The sequence below is a fragment of the Pseudochaenichthys georgianus genome, chromosome 22, assembly GCF_902827115.2.
Source record: "Pseudochaenichthys georgianus chromosome 22, fPseGeo1.2, whole genome shotgun sequence".
Taxonomy (NCBI): Eukaryota; Metazoa; Chordata; class Actinopteri; order Perciformes; family Channichthyidae; genus Pseudochaenichthys; species Pseudochaenichthys georgianus.
In genome coordinates, this window is record NC_047524.1 from 12,984,120 (window position 1) to 13,003,854 (window position 19,735).

The window sequence follows — 19,735 nt, forward strand, 5'->3', positions numbered from 1 at the left end:
AAACAGTGTTTTCTAACAGCACCATCAACAGGTCAAAATGTTTCCTTTCTCCTTCAGGTTACTTTGTGCGCATACGGTACAGCCAGTTTTATCTGCATTTGATTTGTATTAACTTCTTAGAGATGAAAAATGTGCTGCTGAAAGACCAAGGCAAAAAGAGTCACTTTAATTGTTTTTATATCAAAATCATTCAATCATCCAGTTGATGCGTCATGACACAAACACAGTGCTTACATAACAAATTGAACACTTTTACAGATACACATAAATAAGGCGTACAAAAGACATGAAACATATAAGACAATAACACAAAATATCCTTGTATGTCACTGTTCTTGTTCATTGCATCCCCGCTAACTGAAGGAAATCTTCATATAGCACCCTCAGTATTACTGTTTTGTGTTTATGAGTTCCCATGACTCCGTGTCAGTGATGAAGATGTGCCATTTCCTCTGAAGCACATTTCAGTTTCCCCCTTCAGGACGAGGCTGGAGTGGAGAGCAGACACCTACTGTTCCGGTCGATGAAGCGCCCCGGGGAGCGGCTGCTGTCCCAGCTCTGCTTTAGGGCCTGCCGGTCCAGCTTGTTGAGTCCCTGAGTGCAAAGACGCAGATCCTGGACCAGCTCTGACAAACCGTCCAGACCGGCAGTGTCCCAGGGGCCACACACCTCACAGCCTGCGAGGGAGCAACAAGCAGCGTATCTTTATTTTGTATTGCAAGAATCCATTATATTACATTACATGTTATGCTGCGTTCACACCGGACGTGATGCGATGTTTGGGGGCGGCACGATTACACAAGTCAATGCAGAGACGCGGACAGACGCGAATTCACTCCGACGGTGAGCATGAAGCGGTGGACAAGGCGCGAATCACGCGATTAAACAGTGCGTCAAACGCGAGAGTTACATTTTTTCAACTTGAGCGTCAAATTCACGTGACGCGTTCTCGCGGAAGCCAATCAGCAGTGAGGATCTCAGCCTGCCGTAACTGACGTTCAACCAGAAAACATCAGCCGTTAGCTGTTAGCAGTTAGCACACAGAGATCACAGCTCCGCATATTAATTCATGGTTTTTACTAACCGGTATCAGTATGTTGGCATCATTTAGAAACGTGTATTAAAATGTAATCACGGTAAAATATGTTCATTTTGTTGTAGTTGTAGCTCTCGAGCCAGCGCGTCTTGTTTGAATGATGCGAGTAAACACAGCTGGCAGCCGCGGTGAAACTAGAGCGTTTAGAGCGATGCGATAGGAGCGATTAGAGCGAAGCGAATATTCGCATCACGTCCGGTGTGAACTCACCATTAGACGCTTTTATCCAAAGCGACTTACATACTCAATACTGTGGGCAATCCCCACAGGAGCAATTTGGGGTGAAGTGTCTTGCCCAGGGACACAACGACATGCTGACTGCATTGGGGTTTGAACCTGTGACCCCCTGATCCCAACACCAAGGCTCTATCCACTGCGACACACGCCTCCCTATTACATATTACACAATGCCTACTAGGCACAGTGTAGACATAATACAACATGTTTAACTAACTACTGTATGCATCAGTTCATGTTGGTTAAAATGTGGTTTATGTGAATCCGTTTTCATAAAATGAATTCTCTGTTATCCATTTAAACTTTTAAATAGTTTTATCAATTAGTTATTTTCCTCCTCCTGCTCAATGCTATGGAAATATATTCAGAAATTACTAAATCTAGAACACATTTTTAAACAATAGTTGTCACAAATCATGATATTAAAGGACAATCAAAAATAAAAATAAATATTTACAGTCCTTCATGTTCAACCAACCCTTTTGTAATTTCCAGTTCCAATATTGTGTGTTAATGATACTGAATATATTTCACAATTGTAATGTTTAAGCGTGTTTAAAGACGCACCTTGAAGGTTTAGAAGGTTCAAAGGTCGGCAGGCCTCTCTGAGAGAGATGAGGATGTTGTTCAGTCCTGCTGAAGTAACAGATGGATTTCCTGATAAGTTCAGGTTCACCAGAGTTGGACATGAAGGCAGGCATCTGGAAGAGAATTACAAATGAAGCTTAGCGCAAGTTCAGACAGGAAGACCTAACACTCCGTATTGCTCGTCATGGCAATACTTGCTCCCTGCATCTAAATGACAGGGAGCGCCACTCCTCAGCTAACCTATCACGCCCCTCCATTTACAAGCCTAATGATCGCACCTGTTAATCCCTCTATATATGCTCTCCCCTGTTCTATCAGCTGTCTTCCAGGTGTCAACTCGCAACCCTCCTCCACCCCTTCGCCTCCTGCTTTCAACTCCATGCATGCACACACATGCATTTCCAAACATTTGGACTACCTATGTTGCAAATGTATTATCTTTTCAATTTACACACGGCATCTGTTGCACGTCTGTCCGTCCTGGGAGAGGGATCCCTCCTCTGTTGCTCTCTCTGAGGTTTCTCCCATTTTTCCCTTTAAACTGGGTTTTCTTCGGAAGTTTTTCCTTGTACGATGTGAGGGTCTAAGGACAGAGGGTGTCGTATTGTCATACTGATATTCTGTACAAACTGTGAAGTCCACTGAGACAAATGTAACATTCGTGATATTGGGCTATATGATGCAGCATCTGATATTTAAGAAGTGTGTTACATTTGAAATGGCAGAAAGTCTTGTTGCAATTTCCAGATATTAAAAGAGGTCCCTTGAGTTCCTCTGGTAATTATCAAATAGTAGCAGTTAAGTGAATACTGTTCAAACAATACCTGTGTTTGTGTTTTATATTGAAGTATCTGTTTTATCCTTTCATAAATGTGAGGACTAAGGAAATATTTGTATGTATTCATGCAAACTATGAAGAAGCTTAAAAGGGGAAAATGATTTGTGTAGAAAACTGTGAGCTGGATTTGAGGCCTGCTAACATGTGGTTTTTGAGGACAAAGGAAGAAGGGGGAAGGTGAGGAGTTGACTTACAGTCAACTCAGATCCCTGAGATAATAAAGCTAAGCCACTGTGATTGGGAAACTTAAGAAGTGAGGTGTTGGGGATATTTGGGCAGCCAATCACGGAGGTCTGGAAGGGAGGCGCAGATAACTCCTCCTCTTGTAAGCGAGGTATTTAGACAGGAACCACTATGTGTTCGGTCTCTTTCCTCTGGCTGGCTCACGTGAGTATCAGGTAAATGTGGGATCCCAAAGATAACTGTATTGAATTTGTACTGTATTGATTGTATTGCATTGTCATATTACCATTAAAGTAGATTATTGTTAAACGGTTAATTGTATGCTCTGGATTCCTTCCTGTAAGAATAACCAGCTTGTTTAGGGACGCGCGGAGATTTGAAAAAGCGGACCAGTTGTCCATTCAAATTTCTAACAATGACTAAACATTGATTGATCGATTGATTGAACTCAGGACCAAGCTTAACCTTCTCCCTTCCAACCGGAACTAACCACTTATCACCACCACCAGTGTCTAGACCCGGGGGGGTTCATCGGAAACGGTTCTTCCCTTCCCGATTGATATCCTACAAAACCTGGGCCTAATCGCCAAAACAACATTTCATTCACTTGTTATAAACTGTCATCATTATGTTTCATTTATATAATGTGACCGATAATAAATATGTATTCCATACATCATGTCTCTCCTGATTGAAATAAAGTTACTCAAAAGTCTAGACAGACCCAACCAGAGAAATCCTTTTGATTCCTCTTCCTTGTTCTTTGTTAAAGTACAGGGTATGAAATTAATCCAATAAGCCAAAAATAAGGTTAGTCTGAACGTAATTTCTTATCATTCTAAACCTGTGTTGACAGACTGTTGGCAGCATGCTTCAAGGACATTATTACACAATAATGATGGTTTGTTGGTTATTATATTTAAGATGAACACACACACACACACACACACACACACACACACACACACACACACACACACACACACACACACACACACACACACACACACACACACACACACACACACACACACACACACACACACACACACACACACACACACACACACACACACACACACACACACACACACACACACACACACACACACACACACACACACACACACACACACACACACACACACACACACACACACTCACCTGGCCAAAGTGGCTACACTGCTGTCTGTCAACCCGTTTGCTGCCAGACTCAGGTGGGTCAGGGAACACTCCTCCTACGAGGAAAGACAAACGCTTTGATTTGTTTGTACTGTATTCAAATATAGAGTTGCACTGGAGCTTTTAAATAATATCAGTTCTGAAAGATATTTCTTTACTAGATTCTGTGTGTGTACAGAACATGATTTATGTGTGTGTACCTGCGACAGGATTTTAGCGAGGGGTTCCAGCGCCGGGGAATCTGCCGGACCCCTGCGGACGGCTGACAGGTCCAAGTGTGTGAGAGAGTGGAGAGGCAGAGTCTTCAACACCAGCTCAAAGCCAGTGGAGCCCAGTGCATTGTGGGAAAGACACACAGATTTCAGGTGGCCCGTTCCTAAAAGGAAAACCATACATAATTATTTTTAAATGATTTTCAGGTAAACAAAAATCTTGTTTTAGAAATATTTTCTTCTTGGTTGCTCTTAGCTTGTAGATAACTATTCTAACCTTTGTCTCAATTTCTAGAAAATAAAAACATGACTGTTTATGTAAGTTGAACCTCTGGAAAAATACAAGGCTTTTTTAGATCTTTGAGACCGTTCTTGAAGCTGCTTATCATTGATCACTATCAGCTCAATCACAATCACGACTTATTAACTAATGCATCTGAACATCCAGAGGCCATTTGAGTCACCTGACAGAGCGTTGGCCAGCAGCAGGCGGTGCTGCTGGAGGAAGCGTGCGGTGAGGCCGCAGCCCTGCAGAGACAGCCTGGCTAACAGAGGACAGCAGGACAGCAGGCAGGACAGAGACTCGGACACCCCGTCCCCCAGCTGGTTTAGACTGAGGTCCAGCTCCTCCAGGCACTGCGACAGGAAACAACCACAGACAGCACTTTCATAAGAGAGACTTCTCTTTCAAGCCTCATTTATAATAAACTGATTCATCTCAGTTGTGGTGAAACCTGTGCACGACGGTTTGCTTCCAGCCTGCTGTTTGTGGCAAATCACAACCCCTCCCACAGGGGGGGGAAGGGGTTGTGATTTCCTTGGGAATCATTAACCAAGTGTGATGTGACGCACTGATATATGCAAAGAAAAATAATAAAGACATATCTTTTGGAATTGGTCATCGAAACCGAAATTCATTAGTGCCACACATTAGTCACCCAAATAGCAATACAAAAAATGTACCCGCCACTTCGGTTATAAACTGAAGTAATTTTCCTAAGAACCCTGCTGCAATGAAATTAAGCAGACTAGTATTTTGTTTGTGGTACTTTATTCAATACCAATATATCTTTTTAATATGTTTCTAAAATGTCAGTGCTATGGTGGAGGCAACATTTCTGCACATGTTTTTTTGTGATTTAGGGTAAGTGTACTATAATATTGTATAATTTAAAGTAAAAATATCACCACTATCCAAATAGTGACAGATATGAAAATAATGCTCCTAACAAGGAAACACTGAAGAATGAAACCAGCTGTTTACCGGAAACGCAGGATGACACTGTCCCTTTAAAGCATTCACAGCCTTCTCCAGCCCTTCCCCTGTAATGCCATTTGCAGAAATGTCCAGCAGGCGAAGGCGAGGCATGGTGATTGTTGTGGCAACCAGCTCAGGAAGAAGGTTGTCATGGAGACGGTTGCCGGAAATGCGCAGCTCTGTGAGGGTGGCCTGCAGTTTGAGGGCGCGGAGCAGTGGTTTGAGGGAGGGAGGGGCCAGGCTGAGGCCGCACACCGACACAGAGGAGCTCCCATCCTGCACCTCACACAGCCGGGTCACACGCCTGTTCTCCTCTGCAGGGAGAAGGAGGGAGGCTCCAGTTTGGGTTTTCAAAATGTCTACAGTATATCTGTGTTTGTGTGCTTTAGTGTGTGTTGCTCACCCACTGCCAGGCTGTTGCAGGCCTTCTTGTAGCGCTCGGGGAGAGGAGGAAGATCCCAGGAGCAAGCTTCAGCCAGAACCTAAAACAGAACACACCATGTTAATTATTTGCTCCTAGAAAAAAGAAGTAAAAAAGGAAATTCTTTTGGCTTTTAGTTTTTTGAGTGTGTTATTGAATGTGGAATCATTTTGGCAAGGGTTTTAAAAGGTCCCATGTCATGCTTTACGGTTATTAACCGTCCCCTTGTGTCTTATGTAGCTTTTTATGCATGAAAACGGTCTGCAGAGTCACAAACCCTCAAAGTACACCCTGTAGCGAGTAAAACTCTAACACAGTAAAGACCTGTCTATGCTGCCCCAGATTTGTCTTTTTCCATTGTTTTCTTCTTATAATGTAGAAAGTACAGTGACGTATTGGGTATAGTGACGTAACGTATCTCACTCACACACACACACACTCAATCTTTTCTCAGCTGCAGCTCCGCGGATTTCTCAGCCTGAACTCAGCCTGAGACGCGGCGGGGCTCGGCCTGGGCTCGGCCTGGGCTCGGCCTGGGCTCGTTCTGAGCACACATGCAGACTCACAGCCAGGCTGCAGGTGTGTGTGTGTGTGTGTGCTCGGGCTGGGTTCAGGCTGAGTTTCGCTGTGTCTCGCAGATCCCCCGCAGCAACCAGGAAACGACACCAGTAAGCCAGCTCACACTGTCCGCTCCAGCAGCGAGCCCCGCAACGTCCCGCCAACACAGCACCCAGAACCCACGCAGCATTCTCATCTGTTTGTCATTACTGGTGTCATTTTCTGGTTGCTAACAAACGCCATTGTGACACATGAACACTGATGTTCCGCTGTAACGCTGGTGGACTCATCAGAACAGAGTGGGCGAGCTGACCAATCAGAGCACACTGGGCTCATAGGGAGGGAGGGGGGGGCAGGAGCTCCAACAAGCCGTTTAGGACAGAGATGAATACACATACTATGAGATGCTGTATGAGAAACCAATGTGAGTTTGGAAAATTGCACGATGTAAATCTATTCTAGTAGACCTCAACAATGGAATTATGATCAGTAGAAATGGCCATGACATGGGAACTTTAATAATACATGATAATAATATTACATGTTATTTATATAGCGCTTTTCCTGGTGCTCAAAGCGCTATACAATCAAGTTAAGAAAAGTTGTACTTTTAGATTTTTTTCAGACCCTTAAAAGACCAAAATCAGTCCGCAATGCAACCCCAATTAAAATAAAAATATGTGATACCAAGGACATTCCAGCATAACATAATGCAATATGTCAAATCAGACTTTCAATATAGAACGCTGGTTTCAAAATGTTAGTTTTTAATGTCTTACATCAGATTGAGACATTTTCTCATGTTTGCCCCATGCCATTTCCCCTTTTTCTACTAGGGTTATTATTGCTGTATTATTATTATGGGATGATTACAAATTAACATTATTCATCAATGACATATTCCAGACAGTAAAAAAAAAGGTATTCTCTCTAGCATTTCGTATGCAGATTAAGTATATTATTTTCCATCCAAATGAAGGTGGGGTAGGTACATTTGAGAAACCGGCTCGAGATACACTTTTTGTTATATTCTATGGAATGCTCTTAACAGTGGCAGATTTTTTACGGTTGTGTATTTTCAAATTCTAGCGCACTTGAGCTGGTTTCTCCAAAATGACCTACCCCACCTTTAAGATTGAATTGAGAAAATAAATATTTTACTCAGTGAACATTTTAATGCAAATATAAAATACTTTTTATGGCAGTTTTTTTACTCTGACATGTATGTCCTCTAAGGAGCTTCTTCTTTAAAGTGCTCCACCAGGGTTACTGCTTGGACTCACTTCCTCATTGGTGTGCAGGACGGCCAGCAGCAGGTCCTGAGGGCAGAGCAGGGCGCCTTCCTTCTGCAGCGAGAGGCGAGGCAGGAGGCCACACTTCTGGTAGTAACGCTGAGCGGCCTGCTCACACAGCCAGGACACGGTGCACGAGTCCGCCTCACTGGGGAATGTGAAACGAGGATATGGAGGGATGTTCTTTAATGTTAATCCCAAACGTTTAACCTAAGACATCCTTACACTGCAGTCATTCATGTGTATGAAAGTGACGTGTACACAAACCTTTGTGGAACTGGGATGAGGAAAACATCTTCCTGAACTCTGACCCTCATTCTGATTGGTGGAGGCATTGATGTAGGCATGGGGGCAGCTAAAGTGTGAGTTGGAGGCTGAAATAAATTGATAATAAAAAACATACACATAAGCAAAACATATCGATGTCTTTGAAAAGGGGGAACCCCACCAAATTCTGAATTATATCAGGACTGAGACCAACACATTCTGAAAACACAGTGGGTCCAAGGTAGATCTGAAGGTATTAAAGCTGCCTCAGTGTCTTAAAATGGCACCACCTCTTTCATCATCTCCCATCACCAGCACATTCATTACTGTCTTAAGTTAATCAAGACTAAAGACAGATCGTGACAAATGATCTTCTACTTATGTCCCAGAGTGTCGCTCAAACATTAATTATTATCGAGTTGCAGTCAACGTCATATTGATTAAGTAATGAAAAATCTCTTTCTGAACCTTCACCCTTCTGAACTTGTAATTTAAATAATATGTATGTGCATTTAATAGCCTTGCTTCCCTCTGTAACTCATCAGAATGAAGGGCAGGATACAGATAGTTCTCACCTGCATGTGCATGTGTATGTGTGGAGGTGGTGGCGTCTCAGGTCTCATATCCTCATCGTCTGTCACTGTGGGGCTGTGTGACCTGTTGACCTCTCGTCGGCCCAAACGCACCATCCCCGGCATCTGAGTCATCTTCACCTGCTGAGGCTTCTGAGAGCCGTTCCTTTTCAGAGAGAGACCCCTGCTGGAGGACGAAGGAACTGAATAATCTGAAAGAGAACAGGAGCAATATGAAGGTAAATTATAATATAAAGGCTGAAGACTTTCCTCTTTATTACAGCGTACAGTTAGGACTGGTTTTAAACTCCCTTTATGGACCCTTCATTTTATGGAATTTTAATTATTGTGTTCTAATTGTATTTGTGTCATTGTGTTTTGTACCCATTCATTGGTATTTTCACATGTATCTTGTAATTTGACTATATTCTCAGATATATTTGTTGTTTTTACATTATCATTCATGTTTGCTGATTTGAGACAAATGTGTTTTGTGATATTGGGCTATATACAGGGCTGCACATAACTGGTGCGCAGGTGCGCACCCCCCGCCAAAAAAGGGGCACCGGAGAGAGAGAGAGAGAGAGAGAGAGAGAGAGAGAGAGAGATATTTGCGAGTTGCGAGAACTGGTAAGATGGCAGGGTTTCCCACACATAGACTTTACTTGGGCGGGCCGCCCAGGTATATTAACGGCCGCCAAAGTATAATTCGCGAGCCATTTAGGTTTAATTTTTTTAATCCGTCCGTGAGCACGATGGTATCTGCAATCTACCGCTCTACCCCTCGCTATCGCGTGAAGGGTCTGCTTTATGGGCTCCGCACAGTAACCCTGCTGCGAGGCATACAGTGAACAGCGAACAGTTCATGAGCGTACCCCTCCCCCCGTTCATAAAGTCAAGTACCCCTCAAAAGGTCCGGTTCATTTCATTTTAAGGATGCGCACCAAGCAACATCTCCAGGTGCTCCTTTGAGAATCAGGGCAAAAAGGTGATGTGCACCCCTGGCTATATAAATACATTTGAATTGAATTAAATAAAGCAAGAAACAGAGAGTACAATAAATGGGTCAAAATTATAAAAGCATTACCTCTGTAGGAATCAGAGTTAAAGAGCCTCTTTTGACTTCTTGACGTTGAAGACAAGACGCTGTCCTCTCCTCTCGCCCCACTTTGCTGGAGCCTCCTCTTCTTCTTCGGCTGGAGCTCCCCCAGATCATCCTCCAGCCACTCATCAGCGAGATACTCCTCTTCAGGAACCAGGGCTGATTTGCTGCTGGAGGAAACAGCTGGCGTGCTGGAGAACTGAGGCTGCGACAGACCTTGGAGGAGAGTTTTGGAGCTGCCAAGGCCTCTGATGGCACTGTGGTACTCATCTCGCTGAAAAACAAACGGCGCGGGAGCCTCTCTGACAGTTTCTCGGCCCGAGATGGGGATCGGGTTGGCTTCCTTGTTTGCGGGGACTTCCTTTTGACTCGGGGCTGCTGGGAAACTGTGTCGAGGGCGGACGCCACGGAGAGGACTTACCGCACGTTCAGAGTCGCTGTCGTCTGAGGAGCTGAAGTTATTCTGTTGGAAACATATAAAGTATATAAATTAACTTAAATAATCAAAAGGAAAAAAACGCACTTCAGAATTTTACTTATGCAGCAGCACTTACAACGATATTGCTTGTTTGAAGTAAATATGTCAGCACTGTTGTTGTCCTTAGTTTGAATCTTTATGGTTTATTACACTTATTGTAAGTCGCTTTGGATAAAAGCGTTAGCTAAATGCTAGGTAATGTAAAGTAACTTCACTATAGCCTATATACAAATCACATTCGGTAATTGTACATCCAAAGAATTCAATTTCAGTGACAGGGTTTCTGCAGGGGCAAATTCAAGACTTTTTCAGACCTAACTAGCATGGTATGACATTTAATACCTGTTTCACTGTATGAAGGGATGATGGAAACCAAAAGGTATTATACTGTATGGTCAAGAAGGATTTCTTATTACTTCACATTATGTTCAGTACATTATTGCTGCGTAGTACTTTAATAACGAGATAAAGACCCATATAAGCAGCATACAAATGTACGGAAAGATTTACCTGCATTTAAAAATTATTTCACATTTGGGATTTTATTGAAATCAATCCATTAATTTTGAGCTTCCTAGCTACTGCGGCTAGGAGTAGCATCAGTGTTGGCCTCAAGATTAAAAGGCCTCCTGCAACTGTTGCAACTTTTAGTTAATAGGTGTATAAGTCTCCCGGCAGCTCACAATCAGAAACAAAAACAGGATTAATTATTTGAATCTACAAATAAATGAGCATTACCCCATACAGAACAGCAGCCTCTGTTCCTCTGGCTCTGTGGCGCCGGGTTGAGCCGTTGCTCTGCCACCGTTTGGGGCTAGCAGGTGCTGCCGTCACCTCAGAGTTCCTGTTTGTTCTGGGCCGGCTTTGGCTGGAAGGACCCCCCCCCCCAGAGGGACAGCCTCCTGCAGAGGAGGACAGCGGTTCTGAGTTCTCAGCATCAAACAGCTGGCTGTCCTGCAGGGCATCGAAAGGCTGGGCTGGGGCCGGAGCAGCAGCCACTGTGTGAGGCAGATAAGTGATGTGTGAAAGGATACTTAAAAGGCAAAGCGAGGATAAACTGTGGCGAGATGTAAAGGCCTCACCTCCGCCTGAAAGAGCCTTCCTCAGCAGTCTCTCTGTCGCCATGCACTCCTGCTTGGTGTCCTGGTCCAACTCCCTGCTGTACGTCCTCTGCCAGTGACGCAGGGTGTCCATGGGGGAGTCGCCCTGACAAAGGATAGAGAAAGCATGATTATGATAATGAAGCGATCCCATGGACCTCCATGGGACCTTATTTTGGAAAAATCATGTATTGAAGTCAATGGAGAGAGAAAGATTATCTTTTGATCCCGTTTGAATTGTGCAACGAATTACACATATGATGTTTGACAATTTAAAAGATAATTTTGCAAGTCAAAAAAATAAAAATGTGTCGTAAAACTGTGAAGTAACACATTTTTTTGTGTGAAGCGCTCAATGAACTACAACTCTGGTCTTGCATACGTCACCAACACCAAGATGGCCGTCACGTTAGCACATTTTCCCTCTTTCTTTCAGAATGAAGTGAAAAGTATTAAAAGAGGTGAAAATCACTACAAGTCTGGCCATGTTGAGAGCTGTACATACACACAAGGGGAGTTAGTCGGTTCTGTTAGAGCCAGCATGCGGGACCGGCTTTACAAAGTTTCAGTGAGTAACACGAGTGTAATGTGTAACGTTAATGTACGCGACTCTGGGATTTGTAGTCTTTCTAGTTGCGTATTTTTCATAGTCTTATATTTCAACAGTTTTAAGACAAACTGTGACTTTTTTTAAATGGAAATGATTTTTTAAGATTGACAAACATTATATGTGTAATTCGTGGCACAATTCAAACGGGATCGAAAGATAAGTTTTCTCTCTCCATTGACTTCAATACATCATTTTTCAGAAATAAGGTCCCATGGGGCGGAAGTAGATGCGCGTGACTTCGCCACTTTATTGAGAGATCTAGTCTGACATTTTTCTTGCATCACAACAACTCCATTTGCATCATCAACAAAGACCAAAATGTAAGACTGGTAACAAGGATCAAACAGCCTCTTATTTTTGACGAAGAATTTGTATTACTTGAACAGAAATGTTGTTTAGGTAGGATACATATTTAGTTTTTATGGATATTATTAAACGTATAACTGAATTATGGGTATTTAAAGGTGGGGTAGGTAATTTTGGAGAAACCAGCTCGAGTGCGCTAGAATTTGAAAATACACAGCCGGAAAAAATCTGCCACTTCCTTACAGAGCCCCTCCTCCAACACACACGAACGCGCACATGACCAATGAGGGCACGAGATAAGTTTGTGCACAGATGGAAGGCTGACAGGCAGGTAGGCCATCCAGTTACTTTAGCTGGGCCGGCTAAAATGATTGGTCGTGCTTTTTACAGTACGACGGCTTCCACAGATGACATTTTTTTATGGATTTTTTGTCAAAGCACTTAAGATATTCATTGCTATCGGGATGTTAAGAGCATTCCATGGAATATAACAAAAAGTGTATCTCGAGCCGGTTTCTCAAACTTACCTACCCCACCTTTAAATCATGTCCATGAATGAAAAAAAAAAGGAAACGTAATTTAAGTTAAAGGGACTTATATGGATGAAAGAAAAAATGTATTAATTGTGAAAAAGAAACAGGAAACATGAAATTGAAACATATTCATTTCATCCATGAGATAAGACCCAAATGTGTATTGCCATTTTATTTAAACTAAATAACACACATTGCATTTAAAATCCAGATTTGTGTGAGTTTCATCAGCCGGTGTATTTAAAAGAGTTTCAGAAAGCGGACCTATTTAACATTCAGAAGCATATATTAAGGGTTGTTTGAAACTGTTAAATAACATTTTGATAGTACTAATACAAGTATGAAATTGCTTCCTGAAGATTATCACTGTCTATTACTGAACCAGATCTTGTAATGAATAAAAGGCTAAAATGCCACACACACACACACCTTGGAGTTGCGCTGGGTGACAGAAGCCCCTCGCTCCACCAACAGTCTTCCAACTCTTAGACTTCCACAAGCGAGCGCATCATGGAGAGGGGTCACCCCCTCACATAGGGGTCCGCCAGGATCATTCACGTTAGCGCCGTGCTCCAGAAGCAAGGCTACAATGTCTGCATGAGAGAAAGAAGACACTTTATTTTTCCTACTTTTACAAAAACAACTTTTAACAAAGGTCGAACACAGTTAAATAAGATCAGTTACCATAGTGACCGTGGTTGGAGGCCTCATGAAGGGGAGTCCAGCCACAATAGTCTCTGGGGTTCACCGGGTGACCCTGACATAACGAAAAACAAAACATTGTAAATTATTAAAAATCCAGGTTTTTTTTTTTTTTTTTTTTATTCGGCTACATTAACATCACTTCTTAGAAATAATTAAAGCAGAGAAAGTGAGAATATGTGTTTTTGTGTCGAATATATTTAAAAATCTTAGTATCAAACAGATATTTTAATGTTAACAAGTGGATTTTATTTCTCAATCATCTTTTCTTAATTGTTTTCTTTTTTGGCCACATGAAATTACTTTAAACTAGGGCTGCTCGATTATGGCAAAAATCATAATCTCGATTATTTGGGTCAATAATTGATATCAGGATTATTAAAAACGATTATCCATTTACTTTGAAAACATCCGTTTATTGAAAAAAAAAACGTTTGAACAGTATATTTTTAACAGTTGATTACCCTGAACTTTAAAGGTGGGGTAGGTAAGTTTGAGAAACCGGCTCGAGATACACTTTTTGTTATATTCCATGGAATGCTCTTCACACCCCGACAGCAATGAATATCTTAAGTGCTTTGACAAAAAATCCATTAAAAAATGTCATCTGTGGAAGCCGTAGTACTGTAAAAAGCACGACCAATCATTTTAGCCGGCCCGGCTAAAGTAACTGGATGGCCTACCTGCCTGTCAGCCTTCCATCTGTGCACAAACTTATCTCGTGCCCTCATTGGTCATGTGCGTGTTTGAGTGTGTTGGAGGAGGGGCTCTGTAAGGAAGTCTGAAGGAAGTAGCAGATTTTTCCGGCTGTGTATTTTCTAATTCTAGCGCACTCGAGCTGGTTTCTCCAAAATTACCTACCCCACCTTTAATTATAATTCAACTGAAAAACCAATACAAAAAATTAATTAAAAATAAATAAACAAATAATCATTTTATTTCGATTATGTTGTTTTCATAATCGTTGCAATCCAAAATCGTAATTGCGATTAAAATACGATTAATTGAGCAGCCCTACTTAAAACACATTTTATAAATGTTGTTTTCCCCACCTGTTCCATCAGATACTGGGCCTGCTTCAGGTTACCGTCTATACACGCTCTGTGCAGAGACGTCTCGCCCTTTTCGTTCCTCTTGTTCCACTAAAATAAATATGAAGCAAAGCTGAAAGTAAGACACTGAAGACACAAAATAAAAAGATTAGATTAATGCTTTTGTAGAGAGACACATGATACACAACTCACCCTTCCTGCCTTTCTCCTTCCTGACACCATCTTGTCATATCCCTCCAAATCATCATCTAGATCGTAATATAATACAAACATAAAATAACTTGGATTAAAATCCATTTGTCTAGAAATGTCAGGGACCCAGGAAGCTAGTGTTACCTGATTCTGAGAGATTGACATCGCTGTCCTCCAGTGGCTCACTGTTGTCCATCTCCTCCTCTTCATCCTCCTCACCATCACTCCCATCTGGGCTCCAGCCCTCCGCAGCACAGAGCTCCTGCAGCCTGGCCTCAGTGTCCTCAGCCTGAGAGGAGCCGCATCGCCTGTGGGACGCCAGCCAGAGCCTCAACACACGTTTCTACAGAGAGGAAAAATCATTGATCATACACAGAATCTGCCTTTAGACTCTTCACAGTCAAAGTATTATTCTTAATGTGGACCTATCATGCTATATTTGAATAATATATTGTAGGGCCATACCTATATAAAGTATATGAATATAGTTTTTTTTTCAAAATACCAAACAGATCCTGCATTTTAGTGAAATGCCTCATTTCGCTCTATTTGCTCTTTCCAGCCACTTACAGGCCTGGCATATGTACTACAGCGTCTCCAGCGCTTTCGAGCGGCAATGGCCGGCCGTGGCCCAACCTCTCATTCCCCTGATAGGTGGAGAGTTGGCCATATAGGCGGAGCTCCTCGTTCCTGACGTCAGAGAATTTTCAAATCTGTATCAGATCCGTTGCAGCCCCGTTTTTAGAGATTTGGGTATGGAGGAAAAGAGAGAGGGTTGTGTTTTCTGACACTTGGTGAGTTCCCTGACACACCGGGGACACATATTCATGTATAAAAGACGTACAAAAGTGCATTTAGCATGATAGGTCCCCTTTAAGCAAAGTACAAGGATTTGCAGCTATTTGAAGAAGTGGGTTATGTATGATGGATAGATAGATGTGCTGTGTTGTTTAAAAATTGGGAAATTATTTTTGTTATAGCAGCAGCAGGTTATCAAGACGTTGCACATGAGTTAATACATTAAATAAAACAATTAAATATATAAATATTAATACAAAATAATGAATATATAATAATGAAATATGTATATCTATACAGTATGTACAAAATACACAGTATAACATAGAAAGAAATAAGTGTGAATACACTAGATTAAATGAGTACTGCTAAAGTATATTCCCGCTCACCTGCAGTCTGGCCTGAGCAGACTGGTCAGCGAGGCGTGAGGCTGAACTGTAGCTGCTGTCCGTTTCCTCCGACGCACAGCCGCTCTCCTCCTGAGCCGCAGCGATGTTCAGCCAAGTGCTACACTCCTGAGTCAGAAACAAACATGTGATTAAAATACATGCAAGATTCAATTACATACAAGATTTATATTTTCCATTATGTCAAATCGTTTGACAGTCTAAAGTAATACTTCGCATCAATTATTAAGAAGGTCTTCTCCAACAATCTTGTAGGTGATTCAGCTGGTGATTGTGTATATACTTAAACCAAAATACTATATATTATACACAATATTTATGCATGACTTACCTGTTTCCATAGACCAAAATACAGGGGTTGTACAGCTTTTTAAGGGTGATTTTTCAATATGTAATAAAACGTCATTTTCCACCTCCTTGAAGCCTTTATCATCACATCTAAATTATTATTTAAAAGGCCCTTTTGAAAAATAGAGTTGACATAATTACATCATACACACAGCAATCAATGTATATTGACACTACGTTTTTTTAACCAGATGTTCTTATTAACTTTGATAATAAGCGCTTAGCTAGCGAAGAGACACTGGAAGGCTGCGAATCGTTATGACGACAGGAAGTTTTTATTCTAAATATTCAATGAGCAAAATAAAGCAAAAAATATTTCCTAACCTGAAAACAATATGGTTAAAATTAAGCATTTTCAAGCATGCAAGACTTTGTATTAACCCTGCAGATTATATCGTAAGGACCATAGAATGGCCCTTTTAAAAAAAGAGGATAAAGTAAAGTGAGATATATGTAGTGTACAGTACCTCAGTGGGGCTGCCCTGCCGTAGAGCCAGCTCCCTCCTGCAGTGCTCCACCGCCCTGCTGTGCTGTCTCAGGTCAGTGCAGGTCGCAGCCAGAGACACGTGGATCACAGCCAGCTCCCTGGCAGGCTTTCCCAATGCCTCAGCACCCTTTAGCTGCACCACACAGACAACAACGATGACATTAATAATTGTGTCATGTGAAAAAACTCAAACTGGAGAGGAGTTTAAAACGTGGCAAATATTGGGTGCTGAAGTGAACATTAAAACCTTCTTCACCTGAGCTTGATATGCATCCAGAGCTTTGCTGTAGCAGCCAACCTTGCAGTAAAGGTCCCCCAGCTGCTCTGCCAGCCCCACGGCCTGATGGGAGCTGAGTTTGTTGCCCTGATCCTCCCCCAACTCTTCCTCCAGTTTACAGCCCTGGTCCGCTAGAAATTGGGAAAAAAATTACACCATCAACTCAGAGATCATTTCAAATTTAGTTAAAAAAAAATAAGCCATGTTGATTAAATAAAGTAGCTCCATTACCATATTTGAACGCTTTCTTCACCGCCAGCCTGTCCAGTGGCTGCTGAGAACCCAGAAGGAGAGCTTTCTTCAGAGATCGTCGAGCTGCTACAAAATCACCCAGAGACAGCTGCACCTGTGGATTCATGTCATGGAGAGGCACTCAATACAATATGCACAGCAACAAAGTAAATTACATTTTGCTATTCTCAAGAATAAGTCTGTACCTTGCCGATGCAGTTAAAGCACTCGCTCTCACTAAACTTGTCCTTGATCTTCCTGGCGCACTCTTTGGCCTGTTCAAGGCAGCGCACAGAATTAGAGTGTTGACCGTGACGGAAGTAAATGTTGCCCAGGTTGAAGTTGGCACGGTAGAGATCCTCCAGCAGCTGACTCTTCCTGTACAGGACGAAAAGGGAGATAGCAACATGACCAACATTTTATGATAATATTTGATATACAACGCACATTTGCCTACTCTGTGTTCTTACTCTGCAATGAAGACACTTCGTCGGATAAACTCGCTGCAACGTTTGGGCTCCCCTAGATGATCACAGACCAGCCCAAGATTGAGGAAGAGACGTGCCTTCATCTCACTAATCTCTCGCTGTGGCACAGTCCCTGGAGGTAAGACATAAGGAAAATGTAAGAACAAACAAACTAAATAAAAACGATATTCATTAATAAAATGCTGCATGAATACAGTGGGGATACAAACGGTGCCTACCTTCTAGACGGTCGTCCACAATGGACAGGCTCTTCCTGAAAGCCTCCTCTGCCTGCTCCAAACTGCCCCTCGATTGGTCCGATTCATAACGGAAGAGGTAGGTTCGACCAATAGTGGCCAGCGCCCTCTGCTCCTCAGCATGATCTCTGACAGAGCGAGCCAGGTCCAGGTGACATCGCTGGTGCTGAAGAAGAATATACATACATCTCCTTTACATGTTTTACTAACCCTGAATAGTTTTAATATGAGTCTGAATGATGTCTGCTACATTTGGATCATTTTGGTACTGAATAAAAGGGTTTCAATGGGTTTTAATGGCCACAGAAGTATTTTATCCGTCATTTTGAACAAAGCAGATCACTTTACTCACTTTCAAAGCAGCCTCAATGTTTCCCATCTCAGCGTAGCACTCTCCTATCTTGCGATTGGCCACAGCTCGTCCAATCACATCGTTCACCACCTCAGAGAGGGATAACTCCTGCTGGTGCTCGCTAATAGCAGCCTCATAATCACCTGAGATATACAAAAAATAGGAAGAAGAATAGATAAGTGAATTTAAAATATGAGACAGTTATCAAGAAACATTATTATAAATAAAAATACTTTTTTGTGATAATTGCAAAGAGACAAAAAGATATGTAGTCTTGCAGGAACAAGGACTATTAAGGAAGAGAGCGGGAGTCCTTTTTTTGAAGGACAATTTGATTGATTAATCAATGTTACATTAAAAAGGGGTGTAATCAATGATAAGGCAGTCACAGAAAATAAAACGTTGCTTCTAATGAATGCAGAGATGGTGGCTCCATATTTTTGTACGTTTCAAAGTGTACAAGTATGAGTAATTCTGTATAATCTGCATTCTATACCATGTACATTAAGTGCATTTACCATTTATATAGTACACTGCTATCAATTCTATTGGAAAACCTCTGATCTGTTGTCTTCTATACGTCTATGTTATTCCCTTATGTCATATGATAAAAGCAATCTGCACACAATCCTTTTACAGGCAGTCTATTCAATATTGTTAATAGTATGAACCACTTACCATTTCTGGACAGTAGTTCTCCCAGCTGATTGCAGATGTTTGCTTCCTCTCTAATGTTGTTGCTGTTTTGCACTTTGCTTTTGGCTTTCTGCAGCTCTGCATTGGGATCGCACATATCAACATTGTAAACAATCATAACAAACTTAGTTAACACACCCATTTCAACGTACAAACAGCGTATGAATGAATAGATCCTTACGTTTTATCTCCCGCAAAGAGCTCATCTTGATCCAGCCCTGGGGTAGAAGCTAAATTAGCTAAAATACAGCTGTAAGTAAATGACAACACAGCGCGCTTCACTTTAGCTTAGCGCTAAACACATCTGCCAGACTATAAATAAACTAAACAAACCACTTTATAACTTGATGTTCACCAATACGCCTCTGTGCTTGTCTACTAATGTCCTCGTCGTCATTTACGTATGCGATCCTGTTTAATATATCACCAATTAGCGCTACATAGCAGTCATTTCAGTAAACATATTCTGCTCTAGTTTTCAGTAACTTCTTTACATTGCCCCGCCAGTACTGCGCCAGCCAATCACCTCACTGCATCCAGTAAAGTATAATAACCCTGATTAAAGCCTTTCAGGCACAAATCCCGTCTCACTCACTGGGATTAAAAAATCGTGTGTCCCGCCCTTACTCAACCCTG

General features: G+C 42.0%; 1 protein-coding gene across 1 annotated transcript; it reads right to left on the bottom strand.

Moving 5' to 3' along the window:
• Window positions 1-143: 143 nt before the first annotated feature.
• On the bottom strand, window positions 144-19,585 carry tonsl (tonsoku-like, DNA repair protein). Its single transcript, XM_034110905.1, has 28 exons — window positions 19,281-19,585; window positions 19,082-19,177; window positions 18,404-18,546; window positions 18,034-18,217; window positions 17,798-17,927; window positions 17,534-17,705; window positions 17,328-17,442; window positions 17,076-17,227; window positions 16,800-16,952; window positions 15,967-16,092; window positions 14,924-15,122; window positions 14,780-14,835; window positions 14,588-14,677; window positions 13,518-13,590; window positions 13,263-13,426; window positions 11,367-11,490; window positions 11,023-11,282; window positions 9,792-10,269; window positions 8,708-8,916; window positions 8,133-8,239; window positions 7,857-8,013; window positions 5,998-6,076; window positions 5,601-5,908; window positions 4,801-4,972; window positions 4,325-4,500; window positions 4,107-4,180; window positions 1,901-2,034; window positions 144-677 (listed from the first exon to the last, which is right to left on the bottom strand). The coding sequence occupies exons 1-28, from the start codon at window positions 19,303-19,305 to the stop codon at window positions 478-480; spliced, it is 4,356 nt and encodes a 1,451-aa protein (XP_033966796.1). The 5' UTR covers window positions 19,306-19,585; the 3' UTR covers window positions 144-477.
• Between the last annotated feature and the right edge of the window lie 150 nt (window positions 19,586-19,735).

What these genes read in the sequence shown, in the direction of transcription:
- tonsl (XM_034110905.1), bottom strand. Translation starts at nt 19,305, where the DNA reads ATGAGCTCTTTGCGGGAGATAAAAC. An exon ending in TCACCCAGCGCAACTCCAAG is followed by an intron (nt 11,491 to 13,262) that starts GTGTGTGTGTGT and finishes ATCCTTTGTCAG; the next exon opens with GGCGACTCCCCCATGGACAC. An exon ending in CTGCAACAGCCTGGCAGTGG is followed by an intron (nt 5,909 to 5,997) that starts GTGAGCAACACA and finishes TTCTCCCTGCAG; the next exon opens with AGGAGAACAGGCGTGTGACC.